Genomic DNA, 26,596 nt, shown 5'->3' with positions numbered 1-26,596 from the left:
CCTTTATATTATGGTCAATAATGTCCACTTAATTTACCGTACTTCCTTGTTTCAAGATCAAGATCAAGATTCATTCTAGATTCCACCCATTTATTTATCTATCCCTTATAGGGAAACTGTTTGCAGACAGACCCATAAAATAAGAGTCAAGACACATTAAAACAGGCAATATACCAGACACAATGCAAAGATAACAGATAACAGTACAAAATAAAACACACTTCTTCAATCAATATCTGAAATAAACAACTAACCTTCGTAAGAAAACAGGAGCATGTTCTTAAGTCTTGCAGTTGCACAATATATTGTACGGTTGTCTGAACTTAACAAATGTCCTGGATAATAGTTGTATCGTTCCTGCTGACTTGTTGTACAGAACTTGTAAGTCACTTTGGATAAAAGCGTCAGCTAAATGACTAAATGTAAATGTAAATGTAAATAATATGTTAAAGGCATCATTCAGATTTTTGGACATTATGTTGTATGAAATACTTGCCAGTAGTGTAGTAGGATGCAAAGCTCTTAACTTACTTACCGAGTCCTGTGGTCGGATTTCTGGCCGGGTTCCGAACAGACTAAACAGGGTCACGAAACCTAAAGGTTTCATGCAGCCAAAGAGTTATCCCTACATAATTTTGAAACAGCCGCCAGGCCACATTACCAGTTAAACGGCTTTTTCCAAGAAACAAAATAGTACCAAGTGATCTTAATGTCTGCATGCGCAGATTGATAAACCTAGATCTACATGAAAACCTCCAATCTGTGCAAATATATTGATGGGCTGTAAAAGTATTTTTTTGTTACCAAGGTGCCACACAAGAAACATCTAATGATGTGTAAAAGCAAAGAGCTCTCAAGACCTTCACGAACAGATTGTTGCAAATCATGAAATGGCTACAGACGTATTTCACAACTTCTGAACCTTCCAGTAAGCACCATTGGGGGCATTATCCGTAAGTGGAAGCAACATCACTCCATCATCAACATCAGCATCGGGACCCCCCTATGTTTAGTTTAACAGGAGGCGTTGTTCCCTTAACCCACCAAGAAAACTCAGAAACATAACTGCGCATATACACAGGCTATACAAGCAGTACAAGTGTTTCAGTTTTCAAAGGGTTACCCCAGGCCAACATGACGAGAACGAGTTCGGACCTGGACCTGGCGGACCGGGGCATTCACAGGGATGCCTAGAGGGGTTGACAGTAACCTCCTCGACAGCCCCCTCCCATCCCCGCCCAGCAGGGGGAGGGAGGGGTGAAACAAATGGAGAAGGACCAGGCCCCCTAACACAGCGCAAGGTACAACACAGTATGGACCAAGCACGTCACGGTTAAGGGGCAACTCGTAGTGGCATACACATGACACACACATCCACGACATCAATCCCTGCGACGCCCGGGCCGACCCGGCATTTTCCCCCCGGAAAAGCACAAAGTCCTTCGGGGTACCAGAACAGCAGATCTGCGCCCCGGCGGACAACGGGTTAACTGACCTGGTCCGGCGCGACCAGAACCAGTCCTGCGTCCTAGTCACGCCGCCATCCCCAGTCCTAAGAAGGGGGTAGGGGGGCGGCTACGTGGCGTAGTGGGCAAGGCACTCTTTAGCTGGTCGTTCATACTAATACACATTGGCCGTATTAGGGGGTGGGAAACTGATGGGTGGGGATCGGGCGTTGTGGACAGCGACTCTTACAGGTCGGTTGGTGCGCCTGCGCAGTAGAATCAGGAAGTGTCGGGGGCAGCGTGAGCCTCCCACGCGTTACTCCTCGCCACTGAGAGATCGAGCTGCGCAGGTGAAAAGATGCGACTGCTGTTACCTCAAGTACCGGAGGGGACTTGTGCTATGTATGACTTAGTCCACATTGCAGCCGGCTTGTGGGAGGCAAGAAACAGCGTTCGTGACAGGGGAGGGTTGAATTGGATGATACGAAATTGGGATGGGAGAAAATATAGAAAATGGGAGAAAAAGTGGATAAAAAAAAAAGGGGGTAGGTACGCGTGTCGATCCAAAACATCACAGAGGGCGCCACCAAGATGGTCAGTACGTGAATGCACTGCTCCTGGTGGCCCACCTCATGGGCGTGAGACCCTTTCCGCCAATGTATTGATCTACGCCGTCATCTCCCCCCGGAGATGTATGTGAGCCGTCGAGTATAACCTAGTGCACTGGCGCTTGGTAGAGATAAAATCTCCTTCCCAGCTGCCTGCATAAAAAACGCTGTTTCTATGAATTCGGCAACCAAGGCGCGCCAGCCCATAACGTGGTGCCACATTGAAAGCACCCAGGGCCAGCGCTATATGCACGTCGAGAACCCGAAACACATCAATGGTGAATTCTAATAAGAAACACCAGACAACGTTCCCTCCATGCTGTCTGGGACGAGCAGCAGGAAGCCGGTCAATAAGACACAGACACAGGTCTCATATGACGCGTCTGAGGGTAAACCCTGTCAATTCTGCTCTTTACACAAGAGGGGAAGACAGAAAATCCCCCAGAGAGACCTCTACGTGAGTAACAATTGAAAAAGATATATGTAATAATTGGGCCAAGTGACCAAAGGCCCAATACACACTTTAATAGAGAGCAGAGCAGAAAACAAACAGTTTTCAAATGCATCGCATCATCCAACTTTGACAATGACAGCGGTCCGCAGCACAGAGCCTGAAAAACTCACGGATGTCTCATGGCCAATAGAAAACGCTCCTAGTGACGTATTCCATGGCCGGGGGAAATCCTGTGACCCACCCATCCTAATATGGAGTGGAACCAGGGAACCCCCCCCCTTACCCCTCCCTGTGACGCGCTGACCCCACAGCCTGACAGGGAGACTGACGGACAGGAGGCCCAACCCCCTGGCCAATCAGTAAAGGGGGGAGGGGTTTATCAGTTCACCCCATATGACCCCTCACCCCTGATACGATTCAACAACAAAGCAGCGCCATGACACCAGTTGTTAGCGCGCTACATGAAAGCGCATATACCTGTTAGGGTAATAGCTTTACATTCTGCACGCCAGCCACAGACGATAAACTCGTTTGTGTAAAAAACTGGCTTTTATACAAGGCTTAGGCTCATGTGCGAAAACGTACCACCTGCATTTTTATACCTTTACCCTAAAGTAAAGAAAAAACAACAGATTTAAAGAGAGGGTTCAAAGGACCTTGGTACAATAGCTATATTTAAAACACTTCTGCAGGCTAACACTCAACCCAGTTGTGGACTCAATGCCACGTTTACTTAAACGTAGAACATGAACACACACAACCCCCTAGCTACAGGCCTTGCTAAGCTCATACATAATAGCGACCAAAAAACTATTTTCAGAGAAAACTGCCCCACTCCCTAAGCAAGAACACAACCCCAACAGTAGTTGAGGGTTTACACCGTATCCTCAAATATATAGTGAATAAGCACACGTTTTGTAACAAAAAACAGTCCCTCACCAGGAGGGACCCTTTATTTAAAGGGGAACTATTTTACAATTTCTTTCACTATTTGGGCACTTTTACACAATTCATGTGAGTCTATGGAACACCTCTGTAATTTTTTTTTCATTGTTTTGTATTTCTAATCAAGTACTCAAAAACAGCATTTTTCGACCTCAAGATCTTAAGTCGTTTTGAAGCTGGGCTCCAACCACGGTGTGGCCTGGTGCCAACTGCCACATCAACTGCCACATTATTATGCAGCTGAGAAATCTCTGACATCACAGATATGCACATTTTCAGATGACTCAGTTCAGTGAGGGTGAATATTGTGAGAGGAGAATTGGAAGAATGCGCCAATATTAGAATTAGAGACAGATCCTATTAATTTAAGTCCATATAGCTAGGAAACAATGCTAAACACTGAAAAAGGCCATTTATAAGATAGTTCCCCTTTAATAACAAAATCATATTTTGGGGGGGGCAAACAGGGGAGTCACTAGCGTCGCCTGCCGCGTGCAGAACGCTGTTTGCCCCCACGGGAAGCCGGCCCGGAGGGACGGTGCTGAGGAGCCTCCTGGTCACGTCGATCCCTACCGTTCCCTCCGGGCGCAGGACGACTGGCTGCAGCGGTAGCGGCACTTCCTCCACTCCTGGCCTTCTTCGCGGAAGGCCCAACAGCGGCGGTGGTGATGGTGGCAAGGGCCTCTGCCGGCGTTGCCTCCTCCTCACGTCACCGGTGGCATCGGGTCGGGGAAAATGGGGTTGGAGCACGGAGCGCTCCTCCTCCATCTCTCTGCAGGCTGCCGTCATCTGCTGCATGGCCGACCCGAAAAGTCCAGCATCGGAGAGGGGGGCCGTGAGCAGTGGAATCCTCCTCTGGTCCGGCACCGCCGCCTGCTCCAGCCAAAGGTGGCGCTGGATGAGAGTGGCCAGGGCGTGCTCCTTCCCGGCGGCTATCGCCTGCAGCTAGGTCAGATGCAGGATGGCTCCAGCCTCCTGGGCGTGGAGGTACCGTTGATGGTCATCTAGTACCGCCCCGCCCGCCATCAGCCCCGACATGTAGCGCGCCAGCCAGTCACTCCATGAAGCCAACTGCCTAGCCGACTTCCCCTGGGGAACTGGCTTTCTTAATGGCTCCCACACCATCTTGGGGCAAAGGATGGATGCCATCGGGCTATCAAGTCGAGGCACCCCGTCCTTTAGCCCCTGGACCAAGCCCACCACCCGCGTGACTGGCACGTAGGCAGGGGTAAGGCCAACGATGCGGGATATTACCTGTCCCCGCGCCACGTAAGCCTCCATTGATGGGAAGAATGGGCAGACAACGCTCGTCTCTCTCACAGGACGACGTTGCCAGAGATGACCTATCATGTCATCGGGAACAGGTGCCGGCAGTGGCTGCAGCAACGCCACGCCATTAGCGGCTGCGGTGGCCGCCATGAGCTCGGGGAACAAGGCAAGCAACTCCCCTTGCATACCTTCTTCCATGTCACTCATCCCTCGCGTAAGGAAGGCTGCACCGAGCGCCATCGTCCGACGCGGCAGATAGCTGGGCATCTCGTCTCCGGGGTGGAGGTTTTAATGCAGTCCCAGAGTACGAGGGTCCCCAGGGAGACGTAGCACTCCCTGCCACTCCCTGAAGGGGAGAGTGACACGTCTCCGCTGGGCCTTCGAACAAGAGAGCCCCCGCCCCCTCCATGTAATCCTCAGTCTCCATCGGATATGGAGAAGAGGCGAGAGAACTCTCGCTCGGCTCCAGCACAACACTACCCCCAGGCCGTTCACCCCCGCTGCTCGCCGTCTTACGACGAGAGCGAACCGAGGCGAAGAGTCTGCAACGCAAGTCCCCGGCCACCAGAGGAACTGTCTGCCTATCGGCCAACTGCCCTCTGGCAGGGGAACCAGGGCCAGAACTCGGCCACCTCACAGGAGATGGGAGCTCAACGGCCCCTCCCTTCAGTGCGCCCTGCTGTTCAGTTTTAGTATGTTGTTAAGCTTTCTCTTCTGTGTAAGCTCTCTTGCATCAGCGAGCACCCCTAAGAGTAGACGGACAGGAGGCCCAACCCCCTGGCCAATCAGTAAAGGGGGGAGGGGTTTATCAGTTCACCCCATATGACCCCTCACCCCTGATACGATTCAACAACAAAGCAGCGCCATGACACCAGTTGTTAGCGCGCTACATGAAAGCGCATATACCTGTTAGGGTAATAGCTTTACATTCTGCACGCCAGCCACAGACGATAAACTCGTTTGTGTAAAAAACTGGCTTTTATACAAGGCTTAGGCTCATGTGCGAAAACGTACCACCTGCATTTTTATACCTTTACCCTAAAGTAAAGAAAAAACAACAGATTTAAAGAGAGGGTTCAAAGGACCTTGGTACAATAGCTATATTTAAAACACTTCTGCAGGCTAACACTCAACCCAGTTGTGGACTCAATGCCACGTTTACTTAAACGTAGAACATGAACACACACAACCCCCTAGCTACAGGCCTTGCTAAGCTCATACATAATAGCGACCAAAAAACTATTTTCAGAGAAAACTGCCCCACTCCCTAAGCAAGAACACAACCCCAACAGTAGTTGAGGGTTTACACCGTATCCTCAAATATATAGTGAATAAGCACACGTTTTGTAACAAAAAACAGTCCCTCACCAGGAGGGACCCTTTATTTAAAGGGGAACTATTTTACAATTTCTTTCACTATTTGGGCACTTTTACACAATTCATGTGAGTCTATGGAACACCTCTGTAATTTTTTTTTCATTGTTTTGTATTTCTAATCAAGTACTCAAAAACAGCATTTTTCGACCTCAAGATCTTAAGTCGTTTTGAAGCTGGGCTCCAACCACGGTGTGGCCTGGTGCCAACTGCCACATCAACTGCCACATTATTATGCAGCTGAGAAATCTCTGACATCACAGATATGCACATTTTCAGATGACTCAGTTCAGTGAGGGTGAATATTGTGAGAGGAGAATTGGAAGAATGCGCCAATATTAGAATTAGAGACAGATCCTATTAATTTAAGTCCATATAGCTAGGAAACAATGCTAAACACTGAAAAAGGCCATTTATAAGATAGTTCCCCTTTAATAACAAAATCATATTTTGGGGGGGGCAAACAGGGGAGTCACTAGCGTCGCCTGCCGCGTGCAGAACGCTGTTTGCCCCCACGGGAAGCCGGCCCGGAGGGACGGTGCTGAGGAGCCTCCTGGTCACGTCGATCCCTACCGTTCCCTCCGGGCGCAGGACGACTGGCTGCAGCGGTAGCGGCACTTCCTCCACTCCTGGCCTTCTTCGCGGAAGGCCCAACAGCGGCGGTGGTGATGGTGGCAAGGGCCTCTGCCGGCGTTGCCTCCTCCTCACGTCACCGGTGGCATCGGGTCGGGGAAAATGGGGTTGGAGCACGGAGCGCTCCTCCTCCATCTCTCTGCAGGCTGCCGTCATCTGCTGCATGGCCGACCCGAAAAGTCCAGCATCGGAGAGGGGGGCCGTGAGCAGTGGAATCCTCCTCTGGTCCGGCACCGCCGCCTGCTCCAGCCAAAGGTGGCGCTGGATGAGAGTGGCCAGGGCGTGCTCCTTCCCGGCGGCTATCGCCTGCAGCTGGGTCAGATGCAGGATGGCTCCAGCCTCCTGGGCGTGGAGGTACCGTTGATGGTCATCTAGTACCGCCCCGCCCGCCATCAGCCCCGACATGTAGCGCGCCAGCCAGTCACTCCATGAAGCCAACTGCCTAGCCGACTTCCCCTGGGGAACTGGCTTTCTTAATGGCTCCCACACCATCTTGGGGCAAAGGATGGATGCCATCGGGCTATCAAGTCGAGGCACCCCGTCCTTTAGCCCCTGGACCAAGCCCACCACCCGCGTGACTGGCACGTAGGCGGGGGTAAGGCCAACGATGCGGGATATTACCTGTCCCCGCGCCACGTAAGCCTCCATTGATGGGAAGAATGGGCAGACAACGCCCGTCTCTCACAGGACGATGTTGCCAGAGATGACCTATCATGTCATCGGGAACAGGTGCCGGCAGTGGCTGCAGCAACGCCACGCCATTAGCGGCTGCGGTGGCCGCCATGAGCTCGGGGAACAAGGCAAGCAACTCCCCTTGCATACCTTCTTCCATGTCACTCATCCCTCGCGTAAGGAAGGCTGCACCGAGCGCCATCGTCCGACGCGGCAGATAGCTGGGCATCTCGTCTCCGGGGTGGAGGTTTTAATGCAGTCCCAGAGTACGAGGGTCCCCAGGGAGACGTAGCACTCCCTGCCACTCCCTGAAGGGGAGAGTGACACGTCTCCGCTGGGCCTTCGAACAAGAGAGCCCCCGCCCCCTCCATGTAATCCTCAGTCTCCATCGGATATGGAGAAGAGGCGAGAGAACTCTCGCTCGGCTCCAGCACAACACTACCCCCAGGCCGTTCACCCCCGCTGCTCGCCGTCTTACGACGAGAGCGAACCGAGGCGAAGAGTCTGCAACGCAAGTCCCCGGCCACCACAGGAACTGTCTGCCTATCGGCCAACTGCCCTCTGGCGGGGGAACCAGGGCCAGAACTCGGCCACCTCACAGGAGATGGGAGCTCAACGGCCCCTCCCTTCAGTGCGCCCTGCTGTTCAGTTTTAGTATGTTGTTAAGCTTTCTCTTCTGTGTAAGCTCTCTTGCATCAGCGAGCACCCCTAAGAGTAGAACCATACTGCCAAGACAAACTGTATTGCCATTGGTATGTATTTAATCTGCATTATAATAAATGATAAACCGAAGTTCATTGTATAACCACCTTTTATTTGACCACTGCATCACTGAAGGTGATCAAACCAACACGTAAACAAGAATGCTAAGGAGAATGTTTTATTTATTTTTTGTTTGTTTTTGTCTTTATATCTTTTATCCCATCCACCAATTTAGTCATTATTATGCCAATTCCCTTCCTGGTCGCTGTGCTGCCCTACTGTCGGTCTGGGGAGGGAGTAGTAGACTATCACATGCCTCCTCCACTACATGTGGAGTCGACTTCTTTTCAGCTAGGAGTTTCACTGGGAAAGCGTGACGTGCACGGAGGTTCACGCACTATCCCCCAGGCCTGCTGAACAGACCGACCAGTAGGTGGCGCTGTTGCAACAACCAGGACTCATACCCCACGGTTTCCCACCTGCGAACACTGCTGTTCATAGGGACAACTGAAGGTGTAAAAAGTACCCAGAAATTATACTTAAGTGAAAGTATTGGTACAGTCTCAAAATCTTACTCAAGTAAAAGTCAGAGTATCTGGCTAAAAACACACTTGAGTAAAAGTTTAAAAAAAATTTCTACTTTTAAATGTACTTAAGTACTAAAAAGTCAAAGTTAAAACTTTTTTTCCCCCTGACTGTCTATTTTTCTGATAGCAGGTGTGTCACTCATTCACGGCCACTAGCTTTCGCCATGTGCACTGTTTGGCGCCAGCGTTAATGACCATTTTAGCTATGTTTGCAGACCCACCGTGTGTTCTGTATTATAGCTATGGAGACAATAGTATGGCTCATTTGACAGGCATTGTTCATAGTCCATTACTGACTAATCAGCTCATTTCTACACACTAGTTTGTTACACGCTACACGCTAAACAGCTCCCCATTTCCGGAATAATATTACCCCGAAAATCCGATCGTTAGAAAAAGCTTGGTTTATGTCCGGTAAAGTAAGCCACTGTGATCGTTACAGAAACATGTTTCAGGTTCGGTAAAATAGATATAGGGGTCCTTACCTTAGCCAGGAGGTACTCCAAAAAGATTAATTCCAATGATCCCATCGGCGATCGCGATTACTCGTTTATATGTAATTAGACACGTGTTTACGGGACACTATAGGTTTTGAGGCGAGCAGATCTAGCGATTGCTTTACAGGAGCTCCTCCCCCTCAGAGCGAGTCTTGATAGTCCATTTCATTCATTGTCTCTCCTGTTCCCTTTCTATCAGAGTTTAAAAGGTAGGCGATACTGCCACCTGGTGATATTTGATCATCATTGCAATTCCAACGTAGGTAGATGAATCATAGACACCTAGATGGCTCCGGCTGACCGCATAGAACGGGGATAAAAGGAAAAGATCAAAGGATAAAAACCGAGTATACTCTGGTTTTGGCGCTCAACCGTTGGCGAGATAACCCGACTATACTTGGGTATGGCCCTTAAAGAGTTAATCAAAGATCCCCGCTTTCTAGTCTTGCACAAGGACCAATCAGCATGGGTATGGGCGGGTAAGTTTCCCATTGATGGGGATTTGATTGGCTGTTTTTAAATAAAGCGCGGCCGCAGGATTAATAACGTTAACGTTAGTTCGGCCAGAGAAACAAATATACTAATTAAAATAGTTGGACCTGCGAGATTTGTACTTTGTACTTTGTAGGTCTGCATTTTAAATGTAAGGAGTAAAAAGTATGTTTTTTCTCTCTGAAATGTAATTGAGTAAAAGTACAAGTATACAAACCTAATAATACTCGACTAAAGTACAAATCCCCAAAAACAGTACTTAATTATTGTAACAAAGTACAATTACTCAAGTACTTTACACCCCTGCAACTGACCAAGTCAGCCCAGAGGTACCGCTGACAGCGAGAATCGAACCCAGAGTGTCTGCGGTGGTAGGCGAGTGCTTAGACGTCTCAGCCACACTGCTCCCGCATTTCACTGTATGCTTGTATGCCGTGACAAATAAAACTCTTGACTTGACTTGACTAAGGAGAATGTTTATCCAATAAAAGATTTGTGGAGGAATGCTCTTCCCTTTTCACACATTCTGTGAGATCTCTTGTGCACCTTGTTCTTCTCTCTTAGTCTTTTTTTGTGAGATGTTGTTCTGCTTTAGGTGGCTCATGGTTGTGTGAGCCGTTGGTGACTGGTGGTGGTGATGTGTGTTTGTTCTTCTATCCCGTGTTCCTTCCTCAGCTGCAGAACCAGTTGGAGACTCAGCGCCGTGCCACTGAGTTTTCCCTCCGCAGGCGGAACCACCAAGAGCAGCAGGCCCACGACGAGCTGGACTGGCAGCTCAGAAAGGTGTGTTCCGACTCGTCCCTCTGCGTGCCCGGCTCTCTGCCTCCACCCCCAGAATCATTTAGCAAAGGATAGTCCTTGAAAGGATGATGGATATAAGTTGTACAGTATTTCACTGTCTGTACTCACCAAGGTTGTTGTAGTTAACTAAAACTAATCTTAAAACTAGGTGTGAAAAAAAAGACATTTCAGTTAACTGAAATAAAAAATGTAACTAGACGTTAGAAAACTAACTGAAACTATATTGTGGACTTACAAAACTAACTAAAATATAATGAAAATATACAGAAAATGTTTTGGTCTTTGTCAATTGGGTCAAATTTCTCAAAATCAGTCACGTCACCCCCGTCCTACGCCAACTACACTGGCTTCCCATTAAACACCGCATAGACTATACAAGATCCTCCTCCATGTCTGATTTTATTTTATTTTTTAAATGTATTATGATTGTTAATGAACTGTTTTTTAAATTGTTGTACGGCGACCTTGAGTGTCTTGAAAGGCGCCTTATAAATAAAATGCATTATTATTATTATTATTAAAACAACAAACATGAGAAGGTGCATAATGTTCATTGATGACTGAGTCAATTGCCTTCACAAAGTGATGAGTTAGTATTACACAATACCTATTCTGAACATCTTAAATCTTGCCCCTGACAAATACCCCTAATATTATAATAACAAAAAACGAAATACTAAAAACTAATACTGAAACTAATAAAAACTGAAACTATTTTAAAACTGAATTGAAAACTAAAACTTTAATTGAAATAAAAATACAAAACTATAATAACCCTGGTACTCACACTGTGATTCATCAAAGAACTGAACCCATACTGTCAGAGTTCCAACTGGTATGATGACCTCTAATGTGTTGTTAGAGGTCCCAAATATCTTTTTCTAGACAATTTGGTGGTCAGACAAATCCTATGACTCCAAAATAAAAATAAAAAGTATATATATATAATACACACACACACACACACACACACACACGTGTCACATGATTTGACAAAGAACAACTCTGCATTTTTCTCTCTCACAAAATAATAATCAATGTTGTTAACGTCAGTGGTTTTTAATTTGCATGTCTAGACTCTAGATGAGATGGCAGATATGGAGGCAGACATCCGTGGGCTGGATGAGGCCCTCCGGGTTAAGACAGCCTCACTGAAGCTGGCCCACACCAGACTGGAGAACAGGGCCTCCAGGCCTGGGATGGACCTGTGCGGGGATGAGGTAAACAGCCTCATCATCATCTTGATGATATCATGTTTACTGTAACAGTTGTTCATACTGTAGCTGTATGGGGAAATCAGGGGAACGATTATGATGTCTTTATCAGAAACAGAAACAACAAATTTGCCAACAGGAAGTTGTGAAGAGCAGAAACCCTATTGTTTTTGTGTGAATTTCTCCTTCAGAAATGCTTTAGCAAATTCCAGTGAGATGGTAAATGGTAGCAACTTTGACCCATTGGTTGGAAGTTGGGTGTAAATGCTTTCCAAAAAGCATTTACACCGGCTTGTGGGAGGCATGAAACAGCATTCAAAGACAGGGGAGGGTTGAATTGGATTATACGAAAAATTGGGATTCGAGAAAAATAGAAAATGGGAGAAAACGTGGATAAAAAAAAAGTTATTCGTGTTTTACACATGTTTTTCTCATGTTTGTATCTGTAATAATTCGGTATGCTTGTTACAAAGAATGAAATCAGGAATGTCCAATCGTTGCTTTTCTTTTGAATCAAATCTTAAGGTCCTTTATTTTCTATTAGTTACAAATTCTAATTCAGTTCAGTTCTTTTTCTTTCAGTTCAGTTCAGTTCAATTCAAAGTCTCTTTGCATTCTTTCAGTTCAGTTCAGTTCAGTTCAAAGTCCTATTACATTTCATTTCCATTTCATTTCATGCTGTGTGCTCGAAGAGCACGCCACCTATATTACACAGCTGGTTCTAATAGCAATCAAAAACAATTCAGCTCAGCTGCAGTGTTTTGGAACACGTTGGCAGGAGCTGTCCACTCTTGCGTGGTGCTGAAAGACAAACTGCATTAGTTTTGTTGGCGAACAAGCATTGCACTTTCATTGTCAATAAAGAAAATAAAACAAATAAGACAAAACGTTATCACCAATTAACTATGTGTGTGTATTATATTTTACTTTATGAGTCTGAAAGAAAATGTATATTATTTATAATAATAGTTGCAACAAACTCCGGCCCGATGAACACTGTTCATCAATTAATCTCAAGGTTATACAATAACTGTATTGGCCGTCTGATCATTTTCCTTCCTGGTAACTGTATTGAGCAACTTCTAGTTTACCGGTGATATTGGTTTCGACTGGTTCAATGATTTTCTTCTCCAAGTAGTCTTTGATCACCTCATTGTATCTTGTGAAGAGTTTCCCATCATGTTTGAATCTTCTCATCAGACGTTGAAACCTGTTCTCTGCAATTCCGTAGTTGGATGACAGTTTCAAATTATCTGTGCGCCATGGTAGTTGCACTTCATAACGTTCTCCGTTGTGCGTAATGGTTTCTTTGAATTGTTTCAGAGCAATTTCATCATTGGCGCTCAACTTAGTTTCTAGTTCAGGGTTGATTCCCAGGGATTCTAGCTCCCAAAATAAACGTAACTGGTCAGACAGTGTTTTATTATCTACATTGACATGCATCACTCCGACGTTGGTTATAGTGCTGACGTGCATTGTAGTTACCGTTCCTTGAATGAGCCATCCGAAGCTGCTCTCGACTGCCACTAGTCCATCTTGTAGTCTTTCAATCTTCCCAGAGACCACTTTCCAATAGTAGTCGGATCCGATTAATATTTCCACGTCTTGATTTTCCATTCCATGGACCTTTACGTCGGCCAACAGCATTCCTTTTTCTTCCATCTCCGTGCGTAATGGCTCTCCGGGTACACTCATTAGTGACGTGCACACTTGTGGTGATTCCAGTAATTCAATTTAGATTGTTTGGCCATTTCTTACATCGGATAATTTTGCCCGTACTTTATTGCAATGCACTCGTTTTGGTTGTAGGCTGCCAAACGTGTGTAATTGTATTACCTCTGAGCCTATTACCGGTAGATTTAGTTTGCGTGACAATTCTGTCCTTATAAAGCTACGTTGACTCCCACCGTCCAACAGGCATCTGGTCAATTTACTCCTGGTTGCGTTTTGGCCAACCAACCACACTGTTGCTGTTTGGAGTAAAACATTGCTATTATTGCCCGAATTATATCCGACGGTAGTATCAGTTTGTAGGTTTGTGGGTTGTTGCGCTACGCGCTGTCTTGGTTCATAAGGGCGCATATCATGGGGTTGAGCGCATACTACTTTGTGGTGTCGCCGGCCACACTTCTCGCATAAAACCTGCATTTTACAAGTTCTGGCCATATGTCCTGTCCCCAAACACACAAAACAACGTCCTTGTCTTTTAAGGAATTCTCTTCTTTATTCGACTGTATTTTCCGTGCAGTATTTGGATATATGGTTGGCTTTGTTGCAAAATATGCAGTTCTGTGGCGCTCCCGTATATAATGCAGCGGTAGACGCTCTAGTCTATAGGCTGCGGTAGGCCTATGTCTTTGCTCATAATTTTGTTTGTCAATTTGTGGGTTCAGATCAATCAAGTTTGCCGTTCTTTCTCGGCTTTCAACTTCTCTTTTCAGGAATTTCATTAGGCCATCTACTTCCAACATGTCGTCTTCCTCTCTTTGACGGCTGAACGCGAGCGTTATGCTCTCTGGCACCATTTTCATTAGGATAGGGCAGAGTAAACTACCATACATTTCAGAGACGACTTGAAGCGCTGACAGACTTCTTACTTGTATTTCGATCTCATCATATAGTTTTCGTAGGGCGACTGTGTCGTTTGCACGTTTAACCGGGGTCAAGTTCAATAACTTATTCATATGGGCATTGATTAAAAGATCTTTTCGGCCAAATCTGTTTTCCAACATTTTAATCGCAGCATCATAATTTTCATTGGTTAATGCGAGACCCGTGATTGCGTTTGCAGCCCTTCCCGTGAGATAGGACTTTAGATAATTAAACTTGTCAGCCTTGCTGAGGTCTGGGTTTCTATGAACTGCCATGTCGTACTGGCTCCAGAACGTTTGCCATAGGCTAATTTCTCCGTTAAATTTATCAATGATCAGTCTCGGGAGTTTGACTGCAAAACCATATCCCTTGTTGGAGCACACTGATGAACGGTCATCTTCTTTTCTTCTCATAGCCTTTTTCAATTTGGTTTTACGCACACATATATCCTCTTCATATCGTTGTACACCCTGAAGTTCATCTTCAAAATCCTCTTCCTCAATTCCGTCTTCAATTTCTGTGTTCAAGGCTTTCAATGCAATTTCTTTTTCCACAAGCATGTCCAGCATTTCTTCATAATCCACGTCCACATCTTCTAATGACACTCTTGTCTTCTCATCTATCACATTGAGTAATTTTGTTATCGCAGTCCTTACCACACCTCTTTTCAGAAGTAGTTTCTTTAGTTGTGTCTTGGACATCGCTGCTGTAGGCATTTCTGTACATTCCCTTGATCCTTCTTTGTCTTCAAAGCACTTCTTTTCTTTGTTCCTCCCTGGTTTCGGCACCAGCTTTTGTTACAAAGAATGAAATCAGGAATGTCCAATCGTTGCTTTTATTTTGAATCAAATCTTAAGGTCCTTTATTTTCTATTAGTTACAAATTCTAATTCAGTTCAGTTCTTTTTCTTTCAGTTCAGTTCAGTTCAATTCAAAGTCTCTTTGCATTCTTTCAGTTCAGTTCAGTTCAGTTCAAAGTCCTATTACATTTCATTTCCATTTCATTTCATGCTGTGTGCTCGAAGAGCACGCCACCTATATTACACAGCTGGTTCTAATAGCAATCAAAAACAATTCAGCTCAGCTGCAGTGTTTTGGAACACGTTGGCAGGAGCTGTCCACTCTTGCGTGGTGCTGAAAGACAAACTGCATTAGTTTTGTTGGCGAACAAGCATTGCACTTTCATTGTCAATAAAGAAAATAAAACAAATAAGACAAAACGTTATCACCAATTAACTATGTGTGTGTATTATATTTTACTTTATGAGTCTGAAAGAAAATGTATATTATTTATAATAATAGTTGCAACAATGCTTATCCAAAATAGCCGTCCGCTCCAATACATTTCGATGTGCGAGTGAGTAATTCTCCAAACAACCAACTTCTTTGTCTTCTCCCTTTATCGTAGTAATTATCCCTCATGTAAGATACCGTCAGCTCCAGAATTTCATTGGCTACAAAAACGGTCAATCATTTTCACCGTCAGAGGTGACTGGTCCGTTTAGGGCCAGGCGAAACCGGACGTGGGCACTTGTCCGAAACTGATGCTCGTTGGTTGTTTGGTCTTGTAACCCGAGATTGGAAGCACGTACTAGGTAGAGTAGGGTGTCAATCAATCGGCGGCCATTTTAGCTTTCCAACAATGTGTTGGTTGATCAGCAATAACACAGTGCCGCGACGGCCCGCCGTCGGCCCACGAGATGCTTCCACATGTGTTTAACACTTTCAAAATGGTGTGTATTGAATAACAATTACTTTGGTATTGTTTTTTCCACCAAACATGTTCAATAAACTACTGAAATGGTTTAGCAGCATCTCTACACCTTTGCACTCTTTGAGAATCCAAGGATCTATGAACCGTAGAAAAAATACGTATTTTGAGTGGAGGGGACCTTTAATTAGTTCCATCCCGTGTCTAATACTTGCCGTTTGTCTTCAGGTTCAGCGTGGGCTGGTTGCTGAAGTGAAACAGCTGGAGGCCACCATCATGGCTCTGAAACAGAAGCTGTCCGAGTCCCAGTGAGTCAGCAACCATTGTGATTGGAGTTGATTGATTGATTGAAAACTTTATTAACAGATTGCAGAATGGGTACAATACACTATAGTAAAGCGCAATACACACAATTGTTAAGGGGATGCAGACCAGAGAAAGACTTTCGTCTTGTTTACATCAGGGTCCCCCATTTTCAATTCATCAGGACATATATGACACACACGACATACAGATAGACAGTACTGCTACATCTATACATTTATGACATACCAGATTTACAAATACAGTACTGTTTGTGATACAAAAAGAGAGTATATACATTTGACGTAAAAACTGTACATTGGAGGTGGTTGGGTGGGTGGGATGGGGTGGGGGGGGGTTGGGTAGGAGGGGTGGGTGGGGAACACTGTACAACTGTACAAGCAAAACTGTACATTGGAATATTGACAAAACCATACATGGTCATTTACTGTACATTGGTGGGGGTTGAGTTAGGACATTTACAGGGGCCAGTTTCGAATTGCACTCTCCCGTAGGTGTTCTTTGAGAATGGTTTTGAAAGTGGGTAGTGATTCACATTCCTTTACAGCTTTGGCTAGGGCGTTCCACATTGATGTGGCATAATTGCAAAACGTGTTTAGTCCCTTGTTTGAGCCGAATCTGGGTTTAACATGATTTGTGGAGCTCCCTCTGGTGTTGTGATCGTGGTATTCACTGACCTTTGGGAAGTATTTTGACATGTACATGGGAGGATCAAGAAAAGAGGGTGGAGTTTGAGATAGGTCCTATCTCTCCTCTGCTGAACCCCCATTTTATAGCATAATAGCATGTTTTCCTTGCACCATCTTACTTACATCTTAATAACCTTTTCTTTCTGTTACACATTGACTACACTGCAAAATTATGCTCACAGCAAAGGGGAAAATAAAAGGTTAAAACTAAAAACACAAGAACATAGGAGCAGTAAAAACAGGCCCTAGTGGAAGGTAGAGTAAAATAAACAAGTCTTAAGGCTGGCCTTGAAGGCAGCAAGGGAGTCTGAGGCCTTCACAGATCCTGGCAGCCGATTCCACAGGCGTGGCCCCAGTTGTCTCTTGAAACCAGTTAATTTGTATTGAACAAAGTAAAAAATATCTTCTCACACCATTGGCAGAAATATAAGATTGTAAGATTCAATAAAATGAGAAATGAAGGTCGCTTTCATACCTGAGCTCTTTGGTCCGCTTTAATCAAACCCTGGTTAGTTTTCCGTGGATAAAACGTGGGCCCTGGTGCGGTTATATTTCGTAATAGCTATAACGGGTTATATCCTATAACCCTAGTTATATGAGTAATAGCGAGCGCTCTGCTCTATGGGATGTTCCCCTGTCCCATAGAGCAGAGCGGGAGCTATTACGAAATATAACGAAGGTTATCCTATAACCCTAGTTATATGAGTAATAGCGAGCGCTCTGCTCTATGGGACAGGGGAACATCCCATAGAGCAGAGCGCTCGCTATTACTCATATAACTAGGGTTATAGGATAACCTTCGTTCATTTGAGGTGTGAGAGCAATCCGGACCAAAGGCAGGAAAATACCATAAAAATCATGCATTTAACACTTTGGTCGCCAGGCTTATATTCTTAATATACCATCCTCCGCCAGCTCTATTTGTCTATGGGGATGTTTACCTTCTTTGCAGGGCTATAACTTTTTAAATTGTATTGCTAAATTGACATTACTATGGCCCATTCAACGTCAAGTATCTATTGTTCAGGGTGTAGCAACGTTATACTTTTTCATTCACATATTCATACTAAAATACGGTCTAAAGTATAAGTATGTTTTTATCGTTTTCTGCAGCTTTCTCCAGAACGTGATTTATACCCCCAAATGCATTATATTGATGATCAAATACAGTTTGATAGGAATCTGCGCGAGATAAAAAATGTCAAATGGACGTGCTTCTAGAAGTTACTACTGATCATCTGATGTTGACCGGATGGGGGGGGGGTCGTTTATAATTCCGTGGCCAACGTTAGATGATTCATCTAGTGTGGGTGATATGATCATTAGAGCAGTTAGAATCGAACACGTTAAAAAATAACGCTGAATCTTACCGTAGCTTCCTCATAGCGTTGGGCGATGAGCGTGGAACAGAAATATTCCTATTATGGTATGTAGAAATATGCGATCCATTTCCAGGTTGTATAATAGTATATACGTCCAAATCATGTTGTTTATCGAGTTATTGGTAACGGATTGCTATCCGTTGTGTCTAGCTCGAGTCCTGGGACTATTACCGAGTGATCGGACCGAATTGGAATGAGCACCAGCTTCCATTTCCTGTTTCCGCTCTGGGCGATCCGCCGATCGGCCACCAGATGGCGCTCTTGAACCGTTGGAGAGTTGAGAGGGGATCAACAGTAGATCTCAAGTCTCCGGGGGAGAAATATAATTTCGATCACAGATTTTTGAAATATTGATATCAAAGACGTGGTACGGCGTCTTTGGCAGAATGAGCATGGCGGGGAATGACGTGGTACGGCGTTTCTTGCGACCATAGTGTTAATGAAGCTGATTGGGCAGTTTGTTGATGTATATTTCCAAATGTGGGATTTTTCATCATCATAACGCTATATTCACACCTGGTAAGTTAAAATAGCCAAATAATATTGTGATAATAAAGAAGCACCTTGCATGCAAAATTCAGTTTGACAGTAGCCTAGACAGTGGTGCATAATTAATTACTGACAGTGAATTGGAAAACGTATAGTATTTCATAACATTTGTGCAACAAGCCAAGGTGGAGATCACAAGATTTTTTTGTCCACATATATCATCTCTAACCTTGTAATGCAGCTAGATTCGGGAGATCACGAGATTCTGTGTAACAAACCATCTGGTGCATCAGGTTATATAATCTCCAGTTTACAGAAAAGGTTTTTAGTTAAGTTACTTTGAAATTCATTAGAAGGATAAACCCCTTGAGATATGCTATCTCGTTTTCGAGGGGGTCCTTAACATAGGATACAAAACATACAATACAATACATAGCTAAACAAAACACAGGACAACAAAATACACTTATACACTGACACTCTCCCAAGCTCACCCCCACAGTCCACACTGATTCCTCCCAAGAGGATCACCAATATATATGTTCCCATATAAAACACATACAAAATTATAGTTTGATCTGTAAACAACATGTAAGCCCTAACACAGTAAATCAGTAACATGTGCAAGTACTTAGTTACTCAGCTGATAGAGTTGTGCCCTTCCTGATGGCTTGTCGTACAGAACTTGTAAGTCGCTTTGGATAAAAGCGTCAGCTAAATGACTAAATGTAAATGTAAATGTAAGTAGTCTGTAGATGAGTGAACAAAGATATCTTAAATAAGTCAAGTCAAGAGTTTTATTTGTCACGGCATACAAGCATACAGTGAAATGAGGGTGGTCATGCCCGCAGCGATTGTGCAATAATACAAGTAATAAAGAATAAGACATAACAGGTATAATGTACATAAAGTTTACAAAAAGCATGGTAAAAGACCTGCTAAGGTCCTGCGATAGTGCAATACAGTGTTAGCTACGGATGAGGCACTGGGTCTTATGTACACTACTATACAATACTATACTATACAATTTACAGTTATACTATATATCCTTATGCTATCTTGCTATATTCATCTATTTACTATACAAGAACCACTCCTGTTCTCTTTTTTTTCTTTTTAATGACCTTTTCATTGTGTAAAGTGACGGTTGAGTGTGAGCGTGTGCGTGTGCGTGTGCGTGTGCGTGTGCGTGTGCGTGTGTGTGTGTGTGTGTGTGTGTGTGTGTGTGTGTGTGTGTGTTCGTGCTAAAGTGACTGTTAGTGTGTGAGCGTAATAGCATATACAGTATGTGTGGCCTGGGGGAAGAAGCTGAGCCGAAGTCTCTCTGTCCTAGTTGCTGGTGTGTGCAGGCGTTTGCCTGACTGCAGCAGCTTGAACAGGCTGTTGTTGGGGTGGTGAGGGTCTTTCATTATTCTGCAGGCTCTGGATTTGCACCTTTTGTTATATAAGACCTGCAGGGGTGGTAGTGCAATACCCGTAGTACGCTCAGCTGAGCGCACCACTCTCTGTAGGGCCTTCTTGTCCTGTGCCTTGCTGTTTCCATACCAGGCAGTGATGTTTCCAGTCAAGATGCTCTCTACAGCTCCGGAGTAGAAGGACTGGAGTATCTTCCCCGATACTCTGAACTTCCTTAACTGTCAGGTTGTAGAGGCGCTGCTTTGCCTTTTTTACGACTGAGTCTATGTGTGTTGTCCATGTCAGGTCCTCTGAGATGTGGACCCCCAGGTACTTAAAGCTGCTCACCCTGTCCACGGTAGCCCCGTTTATCCACAGTGGTGTGTGTGTCCCCTGCTGTGTTCTCCTAAAATCCACGATCAGCTCCTTGGTTTTACCAATGTTCAGGAGCAGGCTGTTGTCCTGACACCAGCGTGCCAGTACATCAACCTCCTCCCGGTAGGCCTTCTCGTCGTTGTCAGAGATCAGCCCCACCACCACTGTGTCGTCCGCAAACTTCACTATGGAGTTTGAGCTGAACCTGGCCACACGGTCATGTGTGTAGAGTGAATACAGCAGGGGGCTCAGAACACAGCCCTGGGGGGACCCGATACTCAGGGTGATGGTGTTGGAGGTCTGACCCCCAACCCTGACCACCTGACGCCTTTCACTCAGAAAGTCCAGTATCCAGGCGCTCAGAGCGGAGCTCAGACCCAGCTCAATCAGCTTGTCCACCAGTCTGGTGGGGACTATGGTGTTGAACGCTGAGCTAGTCAATGAACAACAGTCTCACATAGCCCCGCTTCTGGCTGTCTAGGTGAGAGAGGGTGTTGTGTAGTACCGAGAGAGAGACCGCATCGTCAGTGGACCTGTTTGACCTGTATGCAAATTGCAAAGGGTCCATATCACTGGGGAGGGAGGCACAAATGTAATCCTTAACCAGCCTCTCAAAACATTTCATGACCACAGAGGTGAGTGCCACCAGTCTAGTCATTAAGGATTTTTTTGGTACCGGGATTATAGTGGACACCTTGAAGCAGGCAGGGATAGATTGAATATGGTGGTGAACACTGGGGCTATTAAGTATCCGTCCTGTTATCCCATCTGGGCCAGCTGCTTTTCTGGTGTTCACCCACATAAATGCTCTTCTCACACTGTTCCGTCAATGAGAGAGTGTGTGTGTGTGTGTGTGTGTGTGTGTGTCCCCCCCGTGGATGCCCCCCCCCCCCCCTCCACGACGGCCGGTGCGTCGGTGACGTTGTTAGCCGGTGAGCTAGCGTCGCCACTGTTTGCATTGAACCGCTCGTAAAAGGAGTTGAGTTGATCCGCGAGAGAGGCGTCGGCACTCCCGATTGAGGGGGCGCTGACTTTGTAGTCAGTTATTGTCCGTAGTCCTCACCATAAACCTCTTGTGTCGTTCTGGGGCATTTGTGCCTCCATCTTGCCAGCGTATGTCCTCTTAGCAAGCTTTATGGCCTTGCGCAGAGTATAGACTAGCCTTATACTCATCCATATTTCCTGACACTGCCCAGGTTATAAGCAGTCGTGCGAGCATTCAGGGCCACTCAGATAGTATTGTCAACAGTGGCGACCGGCCGATAGAGGGCGCTGGGGCGCCGCCCCCCCCCCCCCCCCCCCCTGGTGAAGAGAGCAGGAGAAGAAGAAAATGTTTTATTTTAATTTTAATTTTAGACCCCCCTAAAAATAAACGAAACATGTTTAAAATGAATAATATTTACTCATTTTAAGTATGTATGTGTTTCAAATGCACAATAACGTTAATATATCAAATATGAATCATTGTTTTGTGCGTGATTCACATGACGTCACTGTCTCTCCTGATATAGAGAGTACCTCTAAAGCTGGGCGCATAGACGTAGCGCGCACACTGCGCGTCACTGTATCGCCGCAGCCAATGTAAATAGGTCAAGCAAATACATTTCGCCTATCAGTGCATTCAAATATGATGTAATCGGGGCGCGTTTTTCTAGCGCTCGAAGCAAGCTGCGCCACTGTACTCCCCACGTGGTCAGACAGAAAATAATGCGAGGAGGAGCCAGTCAGTCCTATTTTATTTATTCAGTTTCGATTCAGTGCGTTAGTTTAGCTAGGCTCGTGGTTCGGTAATAAGATATAAGAAGTGTATTCTCAGGAGTTGGAGAGATCAGCACGAGATACTGTACATTATTGACAGTGTTGGATTTGGATTTATATGGAGTCTGGACAGTGGACACTTTTTTTTTTATCCACTTTTTCTCCCATTTTCTATATTTTCACCCATCCCAATTTCTGTTTCTTGCCTCCCACAAGCCGGCTGCAATGTGGACTAAGTCATACATAGCACAAGTCCCCTCCGGTACTTGAGGTAACAGCAGTCGCATCTTTTCACCTGCGCAGCTCGATCTCTCAGTGGCGAGGAGTAACGCGTGGGAGGCTCACGCTGCCCCCGACACTTCCTGATTCTACTGCGCAGGCGCACCAACCGACCTGTAGGAGTCGCTGTCCACAACGCCCGATCCCCACCCATCAGTTTCCCACCCCCTAATACGGCCAATGTGTATTAGTATGAACGACCAGCTAAACTGAAAACAATGTGGAGCGCTCGGCTCGAACAGGCAAGCCCAGCGTCTCCGTCATTCGTGGCGAGTGCCTTGCCCACTACGCCACGTAGCCGCCCAGAATTTAGCCTTTATTGTAGTCATTCTTGTTTTAGGCTACTGGCATTATTCTACACATAAACTCCCTTAGTGGAGGTTTATTGTTTTACTTTTTCAATATAAACTCCGTTATTAGGAGGTGCCTTTGTGGCTTATTTACTTTTATACTATACCTCTTTATTGAGAGTAGTCCTGTTTTTTGGACTTGATTTATTTTCTTAATTACTCATTTTGAGACTTCCACCTGTAAAGGTTGTTTTGTTTTGTTTATTTTTCCCCTTCTCCTAAAATGTATGCGTAAGCAGTCTAGTGGTTATTCGTTTCACGGATAACTTTAAGAGTCCCTATTATCTGCTTGTGACCCACACACACCCACAGCCCTCACAATGGTAAAGAAAGGATGATCCGTGTGTCTTAAATTATAAGTTGAACTATATGGAATTAGGAACTGCTTTAGATAGGGGGGGTAATTAAAGTAAATACTAGTGATGCACCGATGTGAAAATTGTGGCCGATACCGATAACCGATATTAATATTGCTGTTCTGGCCGATACCGATATTTACCGATGTCGATATCTCTGTATAGAAAACACTTTTTTATGATAATCAAATAAAGAGCTATTTTCCAAAACGCATTTTTTTTTACTTTTGTAACTTATTTTCAGAAATGACTGATATTTTGAAACTATTTAAGGCCAATACATGTAAAAAGAAAAGAAAAAGATAAAAAAAAAATAATAATAATATCGGCCCTATCTTGATATCGGACCGATACCGATGTGTAAAAAAACGGCCATATCGGCCGATATTATATCGGCGGCCGATATATCGTGCATCACTAGTAAATACATTTGTAAACAAAAAGCAATCAATGAAAATGTCTTCTGAATTGAGGAGAAAAAGTGACGTATAGTGACTTAAGTTGTATAGTGACGTGAATATATGTGTTGCCAGATTAAATTGTGAAACCATCTCCTCAGTGCCTATGTGCAGTCAGCCTCAGGTGAAAAGGAATGAGAAAAAAACTACCAAAATGAAAGAAATGTTTCTTCTTCTAAGTTTGAAGCATCTTTCACAGCATGGGATTCCAAATGATGTCCAATTAAAGGCTGACCTGCGTGATCACATGGCTTTGTTTAGAAAGTTTGGTGCACTTGACAAAGTGCAGTGTGAAAGCTAACTGAACCAAAGGAAAAATGTGTGTGAAGTGCAGTCCTGAAGCCTGGCTGATTAGGGTCTAAGTCTAGGAGGTCATTCTGTAATAGATAATCAGTGAGTTGGTTGGATACGGCACGTTCAAATTTAGAGAGGAAAGGGAGAAGAGAGACAGGGCGATAGTTGTCTATAACGGTGGGGTTCATTGATTGGGTTTCTTTTATGAGCGGTGTGACTCTAGCTTGTTTTAGGGAGGTGGGAACCACCCCAGAGTTGATGGTTGCAATTAGGAATGGGAGGTTGTCTGGTGCTATGGTCTGGAGGAGTGGGGAGGGTATCGGGTCCAGCTGGCATGTAGTGGGACAGTTCGATGTTACCAGTGTCAGTGCTTCGGCGTCTAATGTGAGAGAAAGATGATGTTCTTGATTCAGCATTTGGAATGGGTGGGGATTGGGAGAAGCAGCTGTGGATGTTCTCAAAGAATATGGCAAAGTCTTCGGCAGAAGAGAGGGGGTGAGGGGGGCCTGTTACTGTTCCGCAACTGTAAGTTACTTCCGGGGTAGGCCTGATTGGCCCCGACAGGCACGTGACAGGCGCGGCCACGCCCCGCGGCAGCCTCAGGACGCGCAACTTTCTCTGCCGCGCGGCACGCTCCGCGGCAGCATTATGTAGATTATGTAGCAGTAATACGCCCTTTTTCACTATCCAGAAATAGCTCAATTGGCAGCGCTGCATTGGTGTGGATCCTACCGTCCGTTGCTGGCAAGTTCGATTCCCTTCAAATTTTTTTTTTTTTTTTTTTTTTTTTAACATGCATTCGTTCGCCGTTAAGTTTAGGCATGTTAACTTTAAGCATTGTTTCGGAGTTGGTTAAGGTTAGGCATTGTTTCGGAGTTGGTTATGGTTAGAAAGGTTACGTTTAGGCGCTGTTAAGGAGCTGGTTAAGGTTAGAGTTTGTCTTAGAGAATGGCAATATTCTTTCGGAGTTGGTTATGCCTTATGGTTAAGGTTAGGCATGGTTAAGGTTAAGGTTAAGGTTAGGCATAGTTTCGGAGTTGCTTAAGGTTAAAGGGTTAAGTTTAGGCGCTGTTAAGGCGCTGGTTAAGGTTAGAGTTTGTCTTAGAGAATGGCAATATTCTTTCGGAGTTGGTTATGCCTTATGGTTAAGGTTAGGCATGGTTAAGGTTAAGGTTAAGGTTAGGCATAGTTTCGGAGTTGCTTAAGGTTAAAGGGTTAAGTTTAGGCGCTGTTAAGGAGCTGGTTAAGGTTAGAGTTTGTCTTAGAGAATGGCAATAGACAGCCTATTTCCGCGTTGCAGCGCGAGGCAATAGACAGCCTATTTCCGCGCGACAGCTCTCAGCAGCCTCGTTGCGTGTCCTGAGGCTGCCGCGGGGCATGGCCGCGCCTGTCACGTGCCTGTCGGGGCCAATCAGGCCTACCCAGGAAGTAACTTACAGTTGCGGAACAGTAACAGGCGTGAGGGGGAGTGAGTACATCATTTCATCTGTGGCTTTATTTAAACATTTTCATTGTGGATATACTTTTTTTATATTGATTTATGCAAAGGAATGTATGCAAAGTTGAAAAGTAGAGTAAGGGAGAGAAGGAGAGAGGCTGATTAAGAGTTAAAGTGCCCGATAATACAGCAAAACACACTCAAAGGCCCCCAAATCAAATCTGTTTAGGGCCCCATAAAGGCTTGGGCCGGCCCTGTGTGCCAACATAATCTGTGTTTTTAATGTATTTTGATGCTCTAAAAGTTTTGTTTACATCTGTAATGTTTGTGAACATTGGCAAAAAATGTACCTGTATTTTGAGATATGACGAGTTACGAAAATAACTCGAGAATTGATATGCATATTGCCTAAATTTATAGGATCAAATAAATTACAAGAGTGAGCCTTTTTAATAAAGTTAGAAAACTAACCACCCCATCTACTTCTCCTCTCCACTCCTCTCCTCCTATTCTTCCTCCTCCTCCTCCTCCTCCTCCTCCTCCTCCTCCTCCTCCTCCTCCTCCTCCTCCTCCTCACCAAGACACTCTCTGCAGAAGATGCAGCTCCACCACGCTCGAATGTCCCAGGACTTTTCCCGCAAGCAGGACGCCCTGTCCCTGGAGCAGCGCACCATGTTTACCCGAGCACGCCTCACATCCACCGACAAGGCTCCTGGTTAACTCACTGGTTAACTCCAGTGGGAGAAGCAACCTGCAGCTGTTGGCTTCATAATACACACATCATCACCACCATTACTGATGTATTACATTTGATATAGATAATTATAATGATATAAATGTGGTTATTAACATGCATAATAGCTCCTAATGCCTACATCAAAATTCCAACTGTGATGGGGCAGTTTGTAATATGCCTCATGAGAGTGCATTGCATGTTACAAAACTATTATGAGAGCTTTTGAAGGCTTATAGACTATTGTAAAAATCTAAATAAAAAACATTAACACTTTGAGT

General features: G+C 45.1%; 1 protein-coding gene across 1 annotated transcript in view; it reads left to right on the top strand.

The window, feature by feature from the left end:
• The window catches only part of tekt2 (tektin 2 (testicular)), a gene marked incomplete at both ends in the record, with an annotated part of 32,618 nt that extends 6,316 nt beyond the window's left edge, over positions 1 to 26,302 (top strand). Inside the window, 4 exons of the mRNA XM_084310304.1 lie at positions 10,354 to 10,461; positions 11,556 to 11,699; positions 16,224 to 16,303; positions 26,164 to 26,302. Coding sequence (XP_084166430.1) covers positions 10,354 to 10,461; positions 11,556 to 11,699; positions 16,224 to 16,303; positions 26,164 to 26,302 — 471 coding nt within the window. The remainder of the gene's footprint in view (positions 1 to 10,353; positions 10,462 to 11,555; positions 11,700 to 16,223; positions 16,304 to 26,163) is intronic.
• Between the last annotated feature and the right edge of the window lie 294 nt (positions 26,303 to 26,596).

Source organism: Notolepis coatsorum, assembly GCF_963971535.1.
Source record: "Notolepis coatsorum genome assembly, chromosome: 1".
Taxonomy (NCBI): Eukaryota; Metazoa; Chordata; class Actinopteri; order Aulopiformes; family Paralepididae; genus Notolepis; species Notolepis coatsorum.
This window is presented reverse-complemented; position numbering and strand designations above follow the sequence as displayed.